The 23,440-nt window shown below is 44.3% G+C and overlaps 1 protein-coding gene across 1 annotated transcript in view; it reads left to right on the top strand.

The window, feature by feature from the left end:
• Positions 1–23,440, top strand: part of rbms1b (RNA binding motif, single stranded interacting protein 1b) — a 179,402-nt gene that overhangs the window by 80,608 nt on the left and 75,354 nt on the right. Inside the window, 2 exon segments of the mRNA XM_084311557.1 lie at positions 1,017–1,075; positions 18,871–18,962. Of these exon segments, the coding sequence (XP_084167683.1) occupies positions 1,017–1,075; positions 18,871–18,962 (151 nt within the window).

Raw genomic sequence — 23,440 nt, 5'->3', positions numbered from 1 at the left:
CTCTCCTCTCTCTTCTCGCCTCTCTCTTCTCGACTCTCTTCTCGCCTCTCTCTTCTCTCTCTCTCTTCTCGCCTCTCTCTTTTCTCCTCTCTCTTCTCTCCTCTCTCTTATCTCCTCTCTCTTCTCACCTCTCTCTTCTTGCCTCTCTTCTCTCTCTCTTCTCTCCTCTCTCTTCTCTCCTCTCTCTTCTCGCCTCTCTCTTCTCGACTCTCTTCTCGCCTCTCTCTTCTCTCTCTCTTCTCGCCTCTCTCTTCTCTCCTCTCTCTTCTCTCCTCTCTCTTATCTCCTCTCTCTTCGCCGTCACGTGGAAAACGCACACGATGTCTCGGTCCACAGACGTCTCGGTCCACAGATGTCTCGGTCCACAGACGTCTCAGTCCACACACCTTCTCGGTCCACAGACGTCTCCGGGTCATTTTGAACCATGTGTGCAGGTTGTTGTTTTGTTATACGCCGGAGAGGAGGAGGTGGGGGCACGTCTGGGGGGTCAGCGTGGAGTTCATCTGTCAGATCTGCCGGTGGCGGCAGCGGCATGTATCGCAAAGCTCCTAGAGCACCAGGACGTGACCGGGGAATGTCATCAGCCCCCCCCCCCCCCCCCTCTCCTCTCTCACGCCCAACGCTGTCCGCTCGTAAACGGAGAATGTGCTCGCCACATTTCAGTCTTGTTTTTTACTACCGTACAGAGACGGTGTGCAGTGCTGCTGAATACTTGTGGGCCCCGGCAGCGCTTCAGATCTCTCTCACGGTATTAGTATTAGTTGTAGTGCCTGTTTGTAGCCTCACTATGTGTCTATGTTACGGCACAGTGGTTTTGTTTGGTAAGGGGGATTGGCAGCGCCTCAGTGGAGAGTTTCAACTCCCCATGGAAACCACTTCCTGTTTCTCAGACTCGTTCAGTGATGTCATAAATTCTTGCACAAGCCTCCCTCTTCTCTGTGTCTCCTCGAACAGGCGTCCTCTGTCTACTACATAACCCAGCTCACAATGCCTCTCTGTCTGCTCCTCTCCTCTAGGTATGGAAAAATCGTATCAACAAAGGCCATCCTGGACAAGACCACGAACAAATGCAAAGGTGTGTCTTTTCCTTCCATTATGAGCTGCGGATTCCAGCCGCGTCTTTGTCCCCTGTGTCCCCTCTGCGGTAAACGCGTGTGCACGCGGACCGAGACGCCGCGGTCACTCAGGACCTCCGGGCCTTTAATGCAATAAGGAGATCGTCGCATGAATAACCATGAAGGCGGTTCTACCAGCTGAGCCTGTGTTTCACTGTCGCACTCACATCTCTGGCCTTTCCCTGGAATCTCTAGAACTCCAGATATGATGCCTAGATTAGATTAGATTCACATTTATTGTCATTATACAGCAGAAATACAGCACGACGAAAAGAAGTCTGGCATCCAACCAGAGTGCAAATGTAACAGTAAAGTGCAATAGTAATATACAATGTACAGGTGATTAAACTGGGTATGAAATATATAAATTAGTACTACTGAGTAATAGTGCTAATCAGATGTATGTACAGAGTTGTAGTATTAATATGTACAGTGATACAGGTATAAAGACACTATGGTAGTAAATAATACTGGCCAGCAGCGTAACTAGTAAGAGTAGGTAAGGGATATGTACAGATATAGATATAGTATCTACAGATATGTAAAAAGGTATGTATTTGTACATGTTGGTATAACATTATGTAAAGCAGTACTAATGAGTGATAGTGACTAATCCTCCATGTCAAGTTAACCTCTAAAGGTCGTTATCCTGCTATGCGGAGAAGTGAATGACGAATCCCTCCAGGTTGGTGACTCATGGTGTGGGTTTGGCAGAGCAACAGGGAACCGGCTCGCCTCCTGTTTGAGGTCATTCAGCAGCCCTGTCAGGGAGTCACCGGGGCCGGAGCGAGCCAGGAAACAGAGAGACCGGCCTAGGAGAGACCAGCTCGGGAGAGGCTGCTACCCTGCTGCTGGTGTTATTTTAAGCCCTCAGCCCTCCCCTGCTGGCTGCTTGTCACTGCTGTTGGCGTGGCCAGTGAGGAAGTGACAGACACAGACAGACAGGCCCCTCCCCTGCTGGCTGCTTGTCACTGTTGGGGGCGTGGCCCAGTGAGGAAGTGACAGACAGGCTCCTCCCCTGCTGGCTGCTTGTCACTGCTGTGGGCGTGGCCAGTGAGGAAGTGACAGATGGACAGGCCCCTCCCCTGCTGGCTGCTTGTCACTGCTGTGGGCGTGGCCCAGTGAGGAAGTGACAGACAGACAGACAAGCAGACAGGCCCCTCCCCTGCTTCTCTGTTGAGTGACAGACAGACAGACAGGCCCCTCCCCTGCTCGCTGCTTGTCACAGCTGTGGGCGTGGCCCAGCGAGGAAGAGACAGACAGACAAGCAGACCGGCCCCTCCCCTCTGTTGAGTGACAGTCTTGGCTCCGGTCCAGTTCCCAGCGGACAGAACACCTGACCGAGGAGAGCTGCAGCGATTGTATCGAGCTCTGATGGGATTAAGGGGATGCTTTGTCACTCCTGCTCTCCAGATTCACACAGACGCTGGTTAATGGAAGGGTCACAGTGGAAGGGGACACTTTTAAAGAGCTTGTAATGCTCTGAGTGAATTTTAAATAGAACTCGGCCGCGATGTGAGGATTATTCTCACGTTGCAGCGACTTCAGGCCCTGAGAGACTCTCCAGGCTACTTAGAACTACTTTATATCACCTGGTATAACTATAAACAGGCTACTTTAAAACTACTTTAAATCACCTGGTATAAACAGGCTACTTTAAAATTACTTTAAATCACCTGGTATAAACAGGCTACTTTAAAACTACTTTAAATCACCTGGTATAAACAGGCTACTTTAAAACTACTTTAAATCACCTGGTATAAACAGGCTACTTTAAAACTACTTTAAATTACCTGGTATAAACAGTAATAATAATTCTAATTGTATTATTCTGCCGTGTAATACCAGTTCATGAACAACATAACACAACATATATATATATATATATAATATGTAAATGTACAATAGATACTATATCTGTACATATCCCTTACCTACTCTTACTAGTTACGCTGCTGGCCAGTATGACTTACTACCATAGTCTTTTTATACCTGTATCACTGTACATATTAATACTACAACTTTGTACATACATCTGATTAGCACTATTACTCAGTAGTACTAATTTGTATATTTTATATCCAGTTTAACCACCTGTACATTGATTACTATTGCACTTTACTGTTACATTTGCATGCTGGTTGGATGCCAAACTTATTTTTGTGATGACAATACATTTTAATATAATATAATATAATTTCATATAATATAACATAATATAATATAACGTAAATTATGGTATTCCTGTTTGTAGCTTCCATTTCTGTTATGACCCCTATTCCTAATTGATACTATGAGACACCAGTACACTATGAGACACCAGTACACTATGAGACACCAGTACAGACACCAGTACACTATGAGACACCAGTACAGACACCAGTACACTATGAGACACCAGTACAGACACCAGTACACTATGAGACACCAGTACACTATGAGACACCAGTACATTGGACATCAGTGAACCCAGAGAGGATAAATATAGCAGCCATAGCAGAGCAGAGAAGTGGGACCATCAGACCACCCTGATTGTCCCGCACCCCCCCGCACCCGCACCCCCCAGGACAAAGAGATGACCCGAGCACGTCATCGCTGCTATCTGCAGCCTCAGCACTGTCCTGCACACACACACACACATGCACACACACACACACACACACACACACACACACACTCACTCACTCACTCACTCACTCACTCACTCACTCACTCACTCACTCACTCACTCACTCACTCACTCACTCACTCACTCACTCACTCACTCACTCACTCACTCACACAGACACGCACACACTCACTCACACAGACACTCACACAGACACACTCACTCACTCACACAGACATACACACGCAGGCACGTGACACACGGGACCACAACATGTATTATACCTGTGTGCATACACACAGACTTGCACATACACACACAGACTTGCACATACACACAGACACACATACACATGCACAGACACACACACATACACACACACACCCACACAATGTGTTAATTACAGCTCCATGAAATTATTTAGATGAACAAATAGCAACACCTTGTCTTATAGGGACTGTTACCTTATCATTTCAAACTGTTTTGCACACATTCATTTAGTTTGACAGTTATTGAGAGTAAATTAGTTTGAATATGACTGATGAATATGTGAAATGATAAGCAGTCGCCCGGGCGGCACAGTGTTTAGCACTGCTGCCTTACAGCAAGAAGGTCCTGGGTTTGAATCCCAGCAGGGGGCCTTTCTGTGTGGAGTTTGCATGTTCTCCCTGTGTTTGTGTGGGTTTCCTCTGGGTACTCCAGTTTCCTCCCACCCACACCATAAAGACATGCATGGTAGGCAGGGTCTACAGATGGAAATGGGCTAATTAGCTCAAATCTGGCATTTACATTGATGTGGAAACTGAAAATGTTCATTAATGTGCACTGTCCCTGGGTAAAAAATAAATAAACAAACAAATAAGACAAGGTGTTGTGTTAATTTACAGCTCAGTGAAAAGATAAAGTAGCAGTCCCTATAAGACACGTTGTTGTGTTAATTACAGCTCAATGAAATTATACGGTAACAGTCCCTATAAGACAAGGTGTTGTGTTAATTACAGCTCAATGAAATTATAAGGTAGCAGTCCCAATAATACAAGGTGTTGCTATTTTATCATCTACATCATTTCATGGAGCTGTAATTAACACAACACAAGGATGCAATGTACATTTTAGGATTTAGGATGTGTGTGATATTATGTGCAAAATAAATCAGCATTGTTTTTTGATGAAGTGCCTCTTTAAGTTGAAGGGATGGAAAGGCCCTTTCTTAGTGTATCCTGGTAATAATCTCTTGGACACTATGACATTCATGTTCGGGCACTTTTTACAACTGTCGCTCGACTGAAGTGAAAGTGTTGCTTGGTGAGGAGGACCTTTAACACATTGCCCGCCGGGCATTGTACCCATCATTGTACCCACTGTATATGATCGGTATACGTTATGCTTCATCATGCGTGGAGGAAAGGGGGGGGGGTCGTTTATAATTCCCCGATCATCAGTAAATGCTTTATGTAGTATGGGTGGATATATTGATCAGATGGTTTGCAAACAAGGAAACTCACAATTGGGTTGAAAATAACATTAGTGTCCTCTTACCGTGCGCCAATGAGACTGGCGGTGAAAGATCCCAGGTATACGACGTCGATCGCCTAGGTCCATTTCCGGTTTGTATGTCGCAATAAACGCCGAAATCATATCGATTATTAAGTTTAGAAAGCGATCCATTATGTACATTGTGTCTGTCGGGAGTCATGCAACTATATCTGACGGCCGGATGAATTTAATCGACGCACAGCCCCCATATCCTGTAGGTGAGTGTAACTCGCCCGACCATCCACCAGGCGGCGGTATTGAGCCGTCGTTGCCGTCACCTATAGGGTCCAGCTGGAGCGTCGCGGCTGTATATATGAATTATGAATGCCATGGCGAAAATTTTTAATATTGATCTCAATAACGCTGTACAGCGAGGTCTGGCGGTCAACGCATGGCGGGCAATAACCCTGTAAAGCGTTTCCGGCCGTGGATGTGTTAAGAAAGTGAATATCAAGCGGTTAGGTGGCGTAGCGGAGATTGCGTTCGTCACCAACCCCGGAGCTGTGAGCTGGATTCGCCTGTTCGAATCCAGCTCACAGCTCCGGGTTTGTCACCAGCTTGGCTGGCCGTTCACACTAATACAATTGGCTGTATTAGAGGGTGGGAGAAGCTGGCGGGGTGGGTCCGGGTCGTTGTAAACAGCGACTCCTACAGTTCGGTCGGGGCGCCTGCTAAGCGCGGATAGGACCTGAGTGGGATAGTGTGATCCTTCCACACGCTACGCCCTCTCAGGGAGGATCCGCGCTGCCAGATGAAAAGAAGCGGTTGATTGGCTGGACGTGTGTCGGAGGAAGCATGTGATAGCCTCCACTCTCCCAGATTATCTGACTGTGGGGGGTAAGTGCGCAGCGACCAGGAAGGGGATTGGGAATTGGCATACGACTAACATTGGGATGGGAGAAAAATCGGAGGAAAATGGAGGGGGAAAAAGATTTATATAAAAAAAAAAGTTAATATCAGGAAGGCAGCAGGACCGGACGGCATCCCCGGCCGCGTCCTAAAAGTCTGTGCCGACCAACTGGCCCCGGTATTCACTGACATATTTAACCTGTCCTTAGAACAGGCTGTCATCCCCACCTGTCTGAAGAAGTCCACCATTATCCCTGTACCCAAAAGATCTACGCCCGCTTGCCTCAACGAATACCGCCCTGTAGCTCTCAGCTCCATAGCCATGAAGTGCTTTTAGAAGCTAGTGAAGGGCTACATATGTTCCTCCCTCCCCATCAACCTGGACCCCCTGCAATTTGCATATCGCCCCAACAGGTCCACGGAGGACGCCATAGCCCATGTGCTGCACACAGCAGCATCACCTGGACAAGAGGCAGGGGAACTATGTGAGAATGCTGTTCATCGACTACAGCTCAGCATTCAATACCATAGTCCCATCCAAACTCATAGCCAAGCTCAGGGACCTGGGCTTGAATTATGACCTGGGTCTTGGATAGGGATGGGTACCTTTCACATTTGAACCGATACCGGTACCGGTACCTGTGAATCGATACCGGTACCCAACGGTACCTTTTTTCGGTACTTTAGTCTCAAGAAATTAAATTTTCAGTCGTAAAAAAGAAAAATCCAAACTTCAAATAAGTACAATTTCGACAGTTTCCGGCTTGTCATTGCTCCGACTGCTTTGTTGTTGAATCAAGTCAAATCCTAGGTACGCATATATTGTGCGTGTGAACGTTGACATGAAAAGAAAAAAGTTAAAAAAAAAAAAAGTTAAAAAAAAAGAATTTGGTTTCTCACTTGATTCGATACTCGGTAGTACCGACGTGTTTCGGTTCGGTACCTCAAAAGGACCGAATTCGGTACCCATCCCTAGTCTTGGACTTCCTGACGGGTAGACCCCAGGTAGTGAGAGCAGGCAACTGCACCTCCTCATCCATCACGCTCAACATAGGGGCCCCCCAGGGCTGTGTTCTGAGTCCCCTCCTCTACTCCCTGTACACACATGACTGTGTGGCACAGCGGAACAACAACACAATCATCAAATTTGCTGATGACACAGTAGTGGTGGGCCTGATCTCTGCCAACAACGAGAGGGCCTACCTGGAAGAGGTAGATAATCTGTCGCAGTGGTGTCAGGAGAACTGCCTCTCCCTGAACGTCAGCAAAACAAAAGAGATGATTGTGGACTTCAGGAGGTCAGGGGTCAGGGACTACAGCCCCCTCAGCATCGACGGGGCACCGGTTGAGAGAGTGAACAGTTTCAAGTACCTCGGAGTCCACATATCCGAGGACTTGACATGGACCACACACATTGACAGTGTTGTGAAGAAGGCACGGCAACGCCTCTACTTCCTCAGGCGCCTAAGGAAGTTCCAAGTCAGTCAGAAGATCCTTAAGAACTTCTACTCATGCACAATAGAGAGCATCCTGACTGGCAATATCACCTCCTGGTTTGGGAATAGCACCGCACAAGACCGTAGTAGACTACAGAGAGTGGCCCGTTCAGCCGAACGCACAATTGGAGGGGGGCTTCCCACTCTCCAGGACATTTACAACAAGCGGTGCATGGGTGAGGCTAAGACAGGGCTGTACGTTAACTTTTTTTGCACATAGCACTGGTGCTACAGAGGTTGATAGCACTGGCCAAAATCTTGTAGCACAAGTATAAAACGTGTTATATTTGTAACAGTCACAAATGTGCCTATTGTATTTGTGTTATTTAGTTGCAGTCAGGGAACAAACTTAACCTTTTGACTTACCAGCCATTTGGCTGGTAGATTTAAAAAAGGCAGATTTTTTACCAGCCAAAAATTATAAATTGCTTTTTAGTATATCGCCATGTGTTATTATTACTATAATACTCTCATATGCTATTTTCAATTAATATCATAAACAACAAGGAATATTAGCATAATTTTGAGTGGACTGAAGGAATGAGTCAGCGTTAGTAGTTTTAAATGCAAATAATTTATTGAAACATAGAAGTGGGGTCGGTTGGGACACACACACACACACACAATGGGGGACCCTGATGTAAACAAGACGAAAGTCTTTCTATGGTCTGCATCCCCTTAACAATTGTGTGTATTGAGCCGTACTGTATTGTACCCATTCTGCAATCTGTTAAATAAAGTTTTCATTCATTCACACTGTTTCAACTCACCACCCCCGCATCATCTAGTCCAGGGGTGGCCAACCAGTCAGAGACTAAGAGCCACAAAAAAATTACTGTGGTACCACAAAGAGCCACACCATATACCAGCGTTTCTCAACCTTTTTTTTCAGTCACGGCACCCTTCATGTGTTTATAGGTCTCACCCTCTGGCCTCTGAAGTTGCTAATGTCTTTTTTATTTGGGCCTCACAGGGTTAAAAGTACCCTGTGAGACCCACGGTTGCAAAATTACAAAATCACTTTTAGCCATTTAAAAAAATAATGTTTATTTAAAAAATGTTAAAGGGGAACTATTTTACTATTTCTTTCACTATTTGGGCACTTTTACACAATTCCTGTGAGTCTATGGAACACCTAGGTTTTTTTCAAAAAAAATGCATTGTTTTGTATTTCTAATCAAGTACTAAAAACCGCATTTTTCTACCTCAAGATCTTAAGCCGTTTTGAGGCTGGGCTCCAACCACTGTGTGGCCTGGTGCCAACTGCCACATCAACTGCCACATTATTATGCAGCTGAGAAATCTCTGACATCACAGATATGCACATTTTCAGATGACTCAGTTCAGTGAGGGTGAATATTGTGAGAGGAGAATTGGAAGAATTCGCCAATATGAGAATTAGAGACATATATCCTATTAATATAAGTCCACATAGCTAAGAAACAATGGTAAACACTGAAAAAAGCCATTTATAAGATAGTTCCCCTTTAAGCACATGTATAGTCAATTGGTCCTGTTGTTCAGCCTCACAATGCTATTTGATAGTAAATGTGTTTATATGTCCCACCCTCTGGCCTCTGAAGTTGCTAATTTCTTTTTAATTTGGGCCTCACAGGGTTAACCTCTTAAGCCCGAGATATACAGTAAAAGTGTATATTTTCAGCATTATGTTTGTTTACCAATTATTTTAACTGTTATTAGTGAAATATAAGATTATAGAAATCTCAGGGCATTGAGTCGGAAACCGGCGCATATTGACAGGAGTGGCACAGCCAAAAGTGAGTGTAGTCTTTTGAAGGAAGAGACTCAGGGCTTTCAAATTTCGAAAAACTACCCTACCCAGCTCACACCAGCCCCTGTCAATCATCTGACTTCTGGATTTACTTTTTAATTTCTCTTATTTTTTGGGATTATCTCCCACAAACCTGAACGTTATTGCCATAAAACAGAACGCAGTTAGTTTCTCTACCTTTCTGTGAACGTCTTGCAAAAAACGGTGTTGCAATATGATGAAGAATGGTGGAGAAATTTACATTATAAAAAAGATGGCAGAATTCAGTACTGTATCTACAAAACCTTCTGTTTAATCATCTTCCCTTTATTCATTTGCTTAGATTTTTCAGGTCTGGTTAATTTTAGCATGGTGTTATTTACAGAAGATAAAATTTTTTTTAAATAGAATTGATATTCTCCTTTGGTTCATTACAATTTACTCAAGCCTAGTAACAGACACACTATTTCTGACACTGATCCATATATGTCCCTAGATTCAGATACCAAGAACATGCAAATGGACCATTTAAAAAAAAATTGTAAATGTTTATTCTACGTCCTTATGGAATGAGTGACATAAAAAAATAAAAAATAAAAAAAAAATAATAAAAAAAAAATAAAAAAAAATATTTTATTTTAATTTTTTTTAATTTTTTTTTGTGGATGGAAGAGCCGCACATTGACGGGCAAAGAGCCGCATGCGGCTCGCGAGCCGCGGGTTGGCCACCCCTGATCTAGTCTGTCTTCAAACTTCCACTCCTCTCGACACACACACACCCTTTCCCCAGTCCACACTGTCTCTATGGCTCTGCCTCTGATCAGGATTAGCTTGTTAGCTTATGCTAATGTAACGTTCATTTCGGGCGATGTGGGCATAAAGGAATGGCGATGATGCAAAGCGTGTTAGATGCATTTGACCCGTTGTGAGAAAAAAAAAACACCACAGACTTATTTCGGATCGCAAAATAGCCGCACTGCTGTGCAGCCCCGCTCGGCTGAGAGCAGAAGGCAGAAGCACGGTCTGGGTAACGTTCATTTCGGACTTTATGACGCGAGGATTGCAAAGCATGTTATATGCATTTGACCCGTTGCCGAATAAAACAGCAGGGATTTGTTTTGGGTCGCGACAACACTATCTACTAGCTCTGTTTCAATGTCCGCGTTCCAAACGCTGCTGAGACGAGTCCTGCAGTCACCTGGGCCCCGTTCCTCGTACCTGGATAACTGAGTTAGCCGGATAACTTTAACTGGATAACTGAGTTAGCCGGACTTTCCGGTTCCCCGTACCTGGATTTTCCAAATCACCATGACAACAGATCCAAAAGTTTGAGCCTGGTCGAAAGCAGAGTTTAAGTTCAAGTTAGCCTGAACCATCGCCACGCCCCCGCAAAGAAGTGACAGCCCGTTTCCTGAAATTATTCCCACAGTCTACGATCTGCATTATACCATTCTGAATTACGTTTTTGTGCTCCATTCTTCCAGAGGGGGCTTTTGAAATGTAAAATAGACCCAAAATGCTGATACTAAATTCACTTTGTCCTAAATAATGCACGTTATATATACCGTGGCGCTCGCTCGTGCGATGTACACATTATGTGGTTATTTTAATTGTAACTGGGATTAAGATGTCTGATGAGATGCGCTGTTTGACGGATTTGAGAAATTGAATGAGCCGTTGACGTCACATTAATGAATGAGGATAAAGAGATAAAACTTCATTCAAAACAAAGAATATTCTAAATACGGGTCTCTCGTTCATTAATGTATAAACAATGAATTTATCCCATCTGGCACAGTGGCTCAGCGGTAGTGCTCAATCCTGGCAACCCGGCGACCGGGGTTCGAAACCCCGTCTTTCCAATATAAATTTTTGGAATATAATATTAATGATTATACGCAAAGGTAGCATAGTTTTAAGTTAAAATATTATAAATCTACATGCATTGAGGATGTCATTCTTTATATAGCTCTCAACGTGCACCAAATTGAATTATTCCTATATTGCAAAAAGAAGGAGACGACTGGGTCTCGAACCCCGGTCGTCTGCGTGAAAGTCAAAAGAACAACCCGTTAGACCACAGAGAAGATAAGTAAAAGATCGACCATACATCAATCAATGGGTAAGGGAGCCGTATCGTGATTCTGTATAACAGTTTTACTAATTATTTTCGCTAGCAAGATCTCATTTGATTATTCAATCCAGCAGGCAAGTTTAAAGAAATATAATCTGATTGATTGAGGTAATGAGGGACTTGAAATTAGCCTATAGATAACGCATTTAACTTGTCGGCGAGGCGATTGAGCCGTACTGCAATATGTTAATAAAGTTCTAAATCAATTAATCAATCAATGCCGCTAGAGAATCAGATTCTCTGCTATCGATACGTGCTGGCTTTTCAACTGAAGCGGCCGCGCGCATTTAGCCTGGGTCGCAAGTCTGGCTTGAGTTAACGAGACTGAATCCACCTTCGAGGAACAGGAAAATCCCGGCTTCAAACATCGGGTTAACTGAAGCTGGATAATGACATCTTGATCGACTTAGTTGAACCAGGTACAAGAAACAGGGCCCTGCTGTGTTGTGAGCTGAGCCGAGAGGATATGAGTCACTGCTCGCAACTCGCGGGGATATTGTTCGCTAGGGATTATGGGATTTGGTGTTTGATATATGGAGTTTTACGCAGAAGGGACATTGTATTTAATCGCACAAGACTACAAGTACCAAGTGGATAGCGGGCCATCGCACCAGTGCTATTGAAGTCAATCCTTTCATCGCACAGACTGACGTCAGTGTCGCACGTGCGACATATATATCGCACTGTACTGCCCTGGGCTAAGAGAATTATCAAAGACTCCAGCCAACCAAACAACTGCCTCTTTGAACTGCTGCGGTCAGGCAAGCGATACCGGAGTCTCATGGCAAGCACAGAGAGACTCAGAAGAAGCTTCTATCCTCAGGCCATCAGAATGCTAAATGACAATAACACTATGTATCAACCATCAAATGCACTCACAGTACACACATCCACACGCACACACTCACTTTAAAACAAACAACTCACTGCAGCACCCACTTTACCCACTTTAGAACACCTAAACACACTTTATATTTATTGGTAAAGAATTTGCACTACAACCCATACCTTATTACACCTTACTGTAAATTGTACCTCATCCCATTTCTGCTTTGTACTGTATAGTATATTGTATTGTAACTCAGTTACTTCTACTCTGCATTGCACATTGTATATATGTATATACTGAACACTTGTGTCTACGTACTTGACTTCTATTTTATACTTGCTATACTTATTTTATACTTATCTATTTTTGTCTAGCACAGTCTATGGAGCGTAACAGAAAGAAGCATTTTGTATAAAAGTATTCTGTACTTCTGTATGACAACTAATAAAGAAACTTGAAACTTGACATTTATCACTCATGCTTTGCTAGAGGTTCCTGTCGTTTCTATGGCAACAGGACAAGCTCCCGACTGTTTGCCCGCTCTGCCAGTCTCTCCTCTCTCCGTGTATAAACATGTTAGCCACAGTCAATACCAAAGTGATATCGGCAAGGTCGGCCTTTCATCCAATCTATGTGTCATTTCGTGTCGAGTGCCCTTAGCGTAAATCAAATTTTGATGATGATGTCGTGGAAATCAGCATTGTTTTATGCGAGTGTGAGTGAGTGAGTGAGTGAGTGAGTGAGTGAGTTTATTTATTTGGAACATAAATTAAAAACAAATCAAATAAATAAAGAAATTTAAATAAAACAATAAAGTAATAAACAGATTAAAAAACAAACAAGCAAAACAGTAATTCAAGATTCAAGAGATTCAAGATTCAAGATTGTTTATTGTCATATGCACAGTTAAAACGAAAGTTTGCCATACAATGAAAATCTTACTTTGCTAGTCCACCCTTCACAAAAAATCACACAGTACTTAACTTAAACATATTTAAATACAAGCGAGTGCTAGAAAATAAGGTAAAATAGATACAAATATATATACAAGGCACAGTGAGTTACATTGCACGTTCCGATCATGTGAATGGAGGTGACAGTGGGTCACAGCAGCAGTTAAAAGTGTCTTTAGTGATTCATAGTTCATAGTTCATAGTAGAAGCCAAGGTGTGTGTGGAGGGGGGGGCGGGGGGCTAGGCATTCAAGAGTCTGATGGCCTGTGGGTAGAAACTGTTTGGGGCGGCGTGGCTCAGGGGTAGAGCGGGTTGTTGTCCAATGATCCAAGGGTTGGAGGTTCGAATCCCGCTCAAGCCCATGTCCATCCCACTGCCGTTGTGTCCTTGGGAAAGACACTTAACCTACTTGCCTCGTATGAATGTGTATGCATGTGAATGAATGTTGGTGGTGGTCGGAGGGGCCGTAGGCGTTGATTATTCGCCACGCTTCCGTGAGTCTGCCTCAGGGCCGCTCTGGCTGCAATTGTAGCTTACCACCACCGGTATGACTGTGTATGAACGAATAATGGACTCTGTGAAACGCTCTGGGTCAGTGAAGAGCGCTATATAAATCCAAGTCATTATTATTATTATTATTTGTCAGTCTCGTAGTTCTGGCTTTCAGACTCCTATATCGCCTGCCTGATGGCAGGAGGTTGACGAGTCTGTGTTGGGGGTGTGTGCTCTCCTTAATTATGTTGTGTGCTCTCTGGGCCCTCATTTATCAACGTTGCGTATGCACAGATATGTGCGTAACCCGTGCGTACAATCATTTCTAAGCAAAGTGTGGGACTTATCAATTTGAACTTGTGCTTGACTTTGTGCGTATATTTACGCACAGCTCGGAGCATGCGTAGCTGGCGCCCGTTGGTAGAATATATTATTACAACAAGGAAATAAGCTTCTGTGCATTAGTTTCAACACTGGCGTGTTCTGTATGACCCCCATAATTCATTATAGTTCATTGTAAAATAGCAACAGTAGTGTAATTATGGTCAAAACCCTATGAATAGCATTTGGAATAATAGGTCTTTATCTCCGAATGAATGCAGCATGGTTTATATAGCGTTATCGGAATATACGGGGTGTACTGACTGACTACGCTCCGCTTAGCTCAACTCGTTATTATTTTGCGCACAGACCGCAGACTTCCTGATGGGTTTTGATTATATTTAAAAGGCTTTACGTTAAACGAAACAAGTGGAATTTTGAAGCTGTAAGCTGTACAAGTCATATGAACACCCACGATATAGTGTTCTTCACCCTTCCTACTGTATAAGTAAGAATAAAAAACGCATTGCAATGAGAACAGAGGGTGTATGTGTATTACAAAACCCTTGCAATAATGTGTCTTAAATGAATGAAAAGCATACATGCTCTGGACACAGAGCATATATCGTGTGGGTGATATGACTTGTATTATGCTTACAGAATTCCACGTATTTAGTTTTACAATGTCAAAGCCTTTTAATATAAATCAAAACGTTCCCGTATTTCTGCAATCTATGCGCAAAATAATAAGGAGTTGAGGTAGATACACACTCAGAACGTATAACATGCTGGTATGCTGATAGAGTAAACTATTATATGAATATGAATAGGAATATGATATAAGGTATACACTGGTCCGTCCGCGAGGATAGCGACGAGGAGTCAGATAGCCATTAAATGCCATTTGAGAATATAGGCTATTAATGCAATGAAAACATATTATTTAATGTTTTCATAAGCGTAAAGATACAACAGCTAGATTAATGATCAAGTTAGTTTACTGTGCAGGGTTTGCAGGGCTGTGCATTGTGCTATTATATATGCGCAAGTTACTGTTGCATAATGTAGGCTATGGCTGCTATTATATGTAATTCATAGGCTACCTAATAGTATATGATTTTTAGAGGCATCTATTTTGTTGTCGGTATTAGGCTAATACCGACAACAAAATAGATGCCTCTAAAAATCATATTATAGCCAATCGAACACAACTAATAAAGGCATTCATATTACAGCACGGTTATAATGACACACCACCAACGCCAAACAGTGGTCAACGAACGGCCTTTATTAGTATTTTGAGCTGTCCAGGCAGAATTGCAGCAATGGTCTTAGGGAGCCGTTGATATCTGACATCACCGTGTACAAGTCAGCCTTTTATTTATCCCATAACACCGGTTGTGTCTTCTTGGTTCGACAGCGCCTCAGTGAACAATCTCCCGTGAAGTTTCTCAGAGTTCCGCTCGGGTCAGTCCATTATTTCACATACCATGGGGGGTGTTTCATGACCATATATGGATAATCATGCACGAGCATTGACGGTAGAACAAAGAGGTATTTATCAACACGGAGGAGCGTAGGACCTGTGTACGCACGGTTGATAAATCCCAATATTTCTGTGCGTGCACACATTCTAAATTCTGTGCTTACGTATGAAAATAGAACACTTTCTAAGAAGTGTTAATAAATGAGGGCAGGTGGCCCTGGTAGAGTAAATGTCTTGTAGTGAGGGGAAGGCTGCTCCAGAGATGTACTGAGCAGTTTTAATCACTCGCTGGAGTGCCTTCCTCTCCTTAGCAGTGCAGTTTCCATACTAGACCGTGATTGAGCTGGTAAGGACACTCTCAACCGTACTTCTATAGAATGGGCCGTAATGTTCGAAAAGGAGTAGGATTACGTGTATACTTATGTATTCCTACCCCCTTCACATTCTATTATCTTATAACACATATTAACTCATTTTCATAAACCCAAATTTCCACACTATGAAAAGAAAATATTATGAAAAGAAAAAATCAGTAATAATAATAATAATAATAATGTGTGGACAGTCACGAGATTCAGACACTTACCTTTGATATGGTATCGACTAGAGGTGGAATGTTCATCCACTTACCTTTGATATGGTAACGACTAGAGGTGGAATGTTCATCCACTTACCTTTGATATGGTAACGACTAGAGGTGGAATGTTCATCCACTTACCTTTGATATGGTATCGACTAGATGTGGAATGTTCATCCACTTACCTTTGATATGGTAACGACTAGAGGTGGAATGTTCATCCACTTACCTTTGATATGGTAACGACTAGAGGTGGAATGTTCATCCACTTACCTTTGATATGGTAACGACTAGAGGTGGAATGTTCATCCACTTACCTTTGATATGGTAACAACTAGAGGTGGAATGTTCATCCACTTACCTTTGATATGGTAATGACTAGAGGTGGAATGTTCATCCACTTACCTTTGCTATGGTAACGACTAGAGGTGGAATGTTCATCCACTTACCTTTGATATGGTAACAACTAGAGGTGGAATGTTCATCCACTTACCTTTGATATGGTAACGACTAGAGGTGGAACGTTCATCCACTTACCTTTGATATGGTAACGACTAGAGGTGGAACGTTCATCCACTTACCTTTGATATTGTAATGACTAGAGGTGGAATGTTCATCCACTTACCTTTGATATGGTAACGACTAGAGGTGGAATGTTCATCCACTTACCTTTTATATGGTAACGACTAGAGGTGGAATGTTCATCCACTTACCTTTGCTATGGTAACGACTAGAGGTGGAATGTTCATCCACTTACCTTTGCTATGGTAACGACTAGAGGTGGAATGTTCATCCACTTACCTTTGATATGGTAACGACTAGAGGTGGAACGTTCATCCACTTACCTTTGATATGGTAACGACTAGAGGTGGAACGTTCATCCACTTTTGATATGATAATGACTAGAGGTGGAACGTTCATCCACTTACCGTTGATATGGTAACGACTAGAGGTGGAATGTTCATCCACGTACCTTTGATATGGTAATGACTAGAGGTGGAACGTTCATCCACTTTTGATATGGTAACGACTAGAGGTGGAATGTTCATCCACTTACCTTTGATATGGTAACGACTAGAGGTGTGGGGGGAGATACAACATTTATAAAGAATCCAGGTTCTATCTTCTAATATTAAAAATCCAGTCCTATTTTATTGTCAGTTTTCAGTCGTGTGATTTGGTCTCCACTTTCTCATGACCGCAGACTATAAACAGCTCACTAAGTCCTACAGATTGAGATCAGCTGAGCAGTAAGACTGACACCATACGCTGCACAAGGTCAATAGTCATCCACTAATCTATCAAATTGCCTAGATAACGGCGATTAATCGTGAATACATTTTAAAGCAGGGTCATGAATCTAAATTGAATTGTGAGATTCCCAAAGAATCCCACCCCTTAGTAACACATCATCGTCTCCATGTGTGCATTCGGTAGGAGTGGCAACCTTTGAACCTTTGACTGGCGTTGTATGATGCCCCGCCCCTTTTCACCTCAGTGTGCTCCTCTGTAAAGCTGGAGCTCAGTAGTTCAGGGCTGACCTCTGACCTCTGGCCTGACAATAATACAACGCTGGCTGTGAGCTCAGTTTTCTTTTTACAAATACAAGAGAGATCCGGAGTGGAACTCCCCTTTAAAGCTGCACAGGTGAAGCAGCCAGGTGTGTGTGCAGGGCAACAGTGTTACCATGGTTACCAGCATACATACATAATTTACCACGGTAGTGCCACGGTTGCAGTCATCACCATTATTCCATGTTTGTATTTACATAATACCATGGTATAATAATAATAATACCACATTATAATCCAATTGAAAACATAGCACCTATTCCATGATACTTTTTCATAATGCATGTACAATAATGCTGTATATGCGTATATATATATCCACATATGTCTGTACATACCTGCATATAATAATTTTTACATACCTGTAGATACTATATCTATATCTGTACATATCCCTTAACTACTCTTACTAGTTACGCTGCTGGCCAGTATGACTTACTACCATGTTTTTATACCTGTATCACTGTACATATTAATACTACAACTCTGTACATACGTCTGATTAGCACTATTACTCAGTAGTACTCATTTATATATGTTATACCCAGTTTAATCACCTGTACCTTGTATATTACTATTGCACTTTACTGTTACATTTGTACTCTGGTTGGATGCCAAACTTATTTTCATTGTACTGTACTTGTGCTGCATGATGACAATACATTTTAATCTAATCTAATCTAATATTCTTTTCACAAAGGAAGATGGAGCAGTGACATAGGGGCCAGGGGTGCGTTGGTGATTTCAAAGCTGATTGCACTGTGTTTTTATGATGCCACGTGCGCGTGCTCCCGTGCATGCGCATAAATGTTCCCTCCCGTGCACACAGACTAAAGACAGTGCCTAATTGCCTCTAGGAATGGAATGTAACACATTTCATTCACAAGTTTTGTTTGACTGTATCTGAGAACATATTTGAACACACCTGATGACCTGAGCTATTGTTATGCAAAGTAGCCAGGTGGGTATATGGCGAGTTGGCGCATCAGTCGAGTGCAGCGCATTCCTCACAGAGCCGGTTGCTTGGCGTGCAACCCCCGTTCCATGAGCAACGCACCCCTGATGGTGGCGCTGTCATTATTCATGCAGGCTGTAGTATGTTGTGTTGACTCTGTGTTTCCTGCTCTCTCAGGTTATGGCTTCGTGGACTTTGACAGTCCTTCTGCAGCCCAGAAGGCCGTGGCGGCGCTGAAGACCAGCGGAGTCCAGGCGCAGATGGCCAAGGTGAGGTTCTACCTGCTGTTCTACCTGCTGTTCTACCTGCGGTTCTACCTGCTGTTCTACCTGCTGTTCTACCTGCTGTTCTACCTGCGGTTCTACCTGCTGTTCTACCTGCTGTTCTACCCGCTGTTCTACCTGCGGTTCTACCTGCTGTTCTACCTCCTGATACCATGTCCAAACATACAGCACATATCTACACACATACACACACACCATTAATACCCTAATGACCCGGTTGGTTGCTAGGTTGGTTGGTTGCTTCCTAGGTTGGCTGGTTGGTAGGTTGCTTGGTTGATCGATTGATACAACAATTAGATTCAGATTATTTTATTGACACCGTTTTATTTTTTTTAAATGAATCACACCAGCCTCTGCCCTACTTGTTCCGTGTGTGTGTGTGTGTGTGTGTAGGTGTGTGTGTGTGTGTAGGTGTGTGTGTGTGTGTAGGTGTGTGTGTGTGTAGGTGTGTGTGTAGGTGTGTGTGTGTGTGTGTGTGTGTAGGTGTGTGTGTGTGTCTGTGTGTGTTTGTGCGTGCGTGTGAGGCAACTAAAACCTGATCCTCATGGTGTTACGTAGCAGGACAGGAATCTCCCGGTCTGTGGCCCATATGTGCCTCTGTCTCCTGTCTGTAGTTCCTCTGTCTCCTGTCTGTAGTTCCTATGTCTCCTGTCTGTAGTTCCTCTGTCTCCTGTCTGTAGTTCCTCTATCCTCCTGTCTGTAGTTCCTCTGTCTCCTGTCTGTAGTTCCTCTGTCTCCTGTCTGTAGTTCCTCTGTCCTCCTGTCTGTAGTTCCTCTGTCTCCTGTCTGTAGTTCCTCTGTCTCCTGTCTGTAGTTCCTCTGTCTCCTGTCTGTAGTTCCTCTGTCTCCTGTCTGTAGTTCCTCTGTCCTCCTGTCTGTAGTTCCTCTGTCTCCTGTCTGTAGGTCCTCTGTCCTGTCTGTAGATCCTCTGTCTCCTGTCTGTAGGTCCTCTGTCCTGTCTGTAGATCCTCTGTCTCCTGTCTGTAGATCCTCTGTCTCCTGTCTGTAGATCCTCTCTCTCCTGTCTGTAGGTCCTCTGTCCTGTCTGTAGATCCTCTGTCTCCTGTCTGTAGGTCCTCTGTCCTGTCTGTAGATCCTCTGTCTCCTGTCTGTAGGTCCTCTGTCCTGTCTGTAGATCCTCTGTCCTCCTGTCTGTAGGTCCTCTGTCCTGTCTGTAGATCCTCTGTCCTCCTGTCTGTAGGTCCTCTGTCCTGTCTGTAGATCCTCTGTCCTCCTGTCTGTAGGTCCTCTGTCCTGTCTGTAGATCCTCTGTCCTCCTGTCTGTAGGTCCTCTGTCCTGTCTGTAGATCCTCTGTCTCCTGTCTGTAGATCCTCTGTCTCCTGAGGTCACTGGGCTAAAACCATGTATAGAGATTAGAGACACGTGCAGGAGCCACCTGGGTATTTGTGTCACAGTGAGCGCATGCAAAACCTTTGCGAGCGAGCGTGCCTGCGTGCGTAGCAGGTACAACACACGTGCACATGTGTCTCGTGTGTGTGTGTGCACTGTGCGTCTTGTGTGTGTGTTGCTGTGTGTGCACTGTGCGTCTCGTGTGTGTGTTGTTGTGTGTGTGCATTGTGTGTCTTCTTGTGTGTGTGTTGCTGTGTGTATGCACTGTGCGTCTCTCGTGTGTTGTTGTGTGTGTCTTGCTGTGTGTGCACTGTGCGTCTCTTGTGTGTTGTGTGTGTGTTGCTGTGTGTGTGCACTGTGTGTCTCGTGTGTGTATTGCTGTGTGTATTGCTGTGTGTGTTGCTGTGTGTGTTGTATGTGTGTTGCTGTGTGTGTTGCTGTATGTGTGTGTTGCTGTGTGTGTTGCTGTGTGTGTGTGTGTTGCTGTGTGTGTGTGTGTTGCTGTGTTGCGTGTGTTGTGTGTGTTTTGCCATGTGTGTGTCTTACTGTGTGTGTGTTGCCGAGTGTGTGTTGTGTGTGTGTGTGTGCACGGCGGGCCCCGGAGACGCGCTGGCAGCTGACAGCTCCTGACTCACCCCCTCCCCCCCCCCCCTTCTGGAGGGCTTCCAGGGGAGCGTGGCGCCGACAGCCAGACTGCAGGGTGCAGAGGCTGTCGAAGCTCCGCGCCGCTGACAACACAGTGATGTGCCGGAGAAGGAATCCACCCCGGGGACCTGCTGCTTCTAAAGCCTCTCCAGAAGAAGAAGCCCTGTCTCTTTTGTCCCCGTCGAAGCCACTCCACGGGATCAGGGCTGGAGGTTCAGACCAGCCTGACAGCCCGTGGCTTGGACTTCACAGACGGGGCGAGTGTGAGATAGGGCTGCCTGGGTTTTCTTTTTTTCTCTCTCTCGTTTTTCTTTATGGAGCCAGTGTGGCGGCTGAGAGGGAGGCAGGGACGCGTGGGGGGAAGGTTCTGGTGGAACCCGTACCTCCACCAGCAGGGGTACATGTGAGGGGAAGGTTCTGGTGGAACCCGTACCTCCACCAGCAGGGGTACATGTGAGGGGAAGGTTCTGGTGGAACCCGTACCTCCACCAGCAGGGGTACATGTGAGGGGAAGGTTCTGGTGGAACCCGTACCTCCACCAGCAGGGGTACATGTGAGGTGAGGGGAAGGTTCTGGTGGAACCCGGGCCTCCACCAGCAGGGGTACATGTGGCACGAGAGGCACGGCGAGGGGTTAACCCCTTAAATCATATCTGGGCGGTCACTCCGTCAGAATATTATGGTTAATAGAGATGGTTTAGTGTCCATAATTCTTCTGTGAAGAACCTTTTGACTCTACGGTAGGGCCGGGAGACGCAGGAGATCTGACGTCATATATTTATATATATAGTGGGGCGACAGTGGCTTGGGAGGTAGAGCAGTCGTCTGGTAATCCGGAGGTTCCTGGTTCGATTCCCGCTCATTCTGGCCAGCATGTCGAAGTGTCCTTGAGCAAGACACTTAACCCCTAACTGCTCTCGATGAGCAGGTTGGCACCTTCCATGGTCGCCTCCAACTTTGGTGTGTGAATGTGTGAGGAAAAAATTGTGAAGCGCTTTGCCTTGGATAAAAGCACTATGTATATGCAGCCATTTACCATTTATATAAATATTTCATATCTAAATTTTTGGGAGTCGTTTTAGTTCATATTTACATTTACATTTACATTTAGTCATTTAGCTGACGCTTTTATCCAAAGCGACTTGGGCTCGTCGTTCGTTTAGACAACGTAATTGTTTACCACGGTATGGTGATGTCACAATTCCGATCATACTATGGTCCCTTTTTAAAGAAAGACTATAAACAAATACGATAATAATGTTGAATATTGCTGTCGTCTAGGGCGGCTAGGTGGCGCAGTGGGCAAGGCGCTCGCCACCGACGCAGGAGATGCTGGGTTCGAGCCCAGCTCTCTGCGTTGCTACCAGCTTGGCTGGTCGTTCATACTAATCAGGGTTTTCCGTTAGAAGATATTCGTGCCGGTCTGGGTGTCCTGCAAGATTTCTATCCCCGGACATATTCGAGAAATTCCGGTCAGAGTTTTAAACAGCAGTCTTAGCACATTTTTATGAGCTAACGAATTCCGTTATATTGGACATTTGTATTAATTACATCAAGCAAAGAATGAGAAATTGATTTGCAGAATCAAATTACTATCTCTCGCGGCTCTCGCCTCCCAAGTTGGAGTGCTATACGCTAATCCAGCATCAAGCACCCGCCCCGCAGGCTCACACTGCAGCGGCTGTCACACGCACCCCCAAATGAATCTCGAGTCGACATCGCTTCACCTTGAGTCGTTGTATCAGACACACACATATCATAATGTTCACACACACAGCAAACTGTAGTTGATCATCACATTGCCTCGTTTGCTAGCTTGTCGCCACATGCAGGGAGGACGAGCCACATGCTCGTAACGCATTTGTTGATTTCATTATAGCCTACATTTAGTTACAATCAATAATATGCATTACTATGTGACACGGCGGCAGTGATGCCACAGATTACTTGTAAAAGTAATCTGATTACTGATTACTGATTACTCCTTTAAAAAGTAATCTTAGTTACTTTACTGATTACTTGATTATCAGAGTAACTTAGTTACTTTGAAAGTAACTAGGTTACGAAGTCGTCGTCCCCTAAATGTCTATATGAATTGAAAATGGGGGACCCTGATGGAAACAAGACAAACGTCTTTCTCAGGTCTGCATCCCCTTAACAATTGTATGTATTGAGCCGTACTGTATTGTACCCATTCTGCAATCTGTTAAATAAAGTTTTCATTCATTCATTCATTCACCACATGTAGGCTGATATGTAGCCTACCTTTGAGGCCTGCCCTATTCAGATATGGTTCTAATGTTCCTAGTGATGCATTGTGTTCTGTTTGTTTTGTTTAGTCCCAGCGTCCTGTGTTACTTCTTACTCTAAAGAAGAACTGCTGAACATTGGGAAATCAATCCCACTTGACATTTTCCCTCAACTACTCACCCGCTCCACGTATCTGTTGGATGTGCTCGTGAGGGGAA

Source organism: Notolepis coatsorum (genome assembly GCF_963971535.1).
Source record: "Notolepis coatsorum genome assembly, chromosome: 3".
NCBI lineage: Eukaryota > Metazoa > Chordata > Actinopteri > Aulopiformes > Paralepididae > Notolepis > Notolepis coatsorum.
The sequence above is the reverse complement of the archived record's forward strand: the minus strand, read 5'-3'. Positions and strand labels throughout refer to the sequence as shown.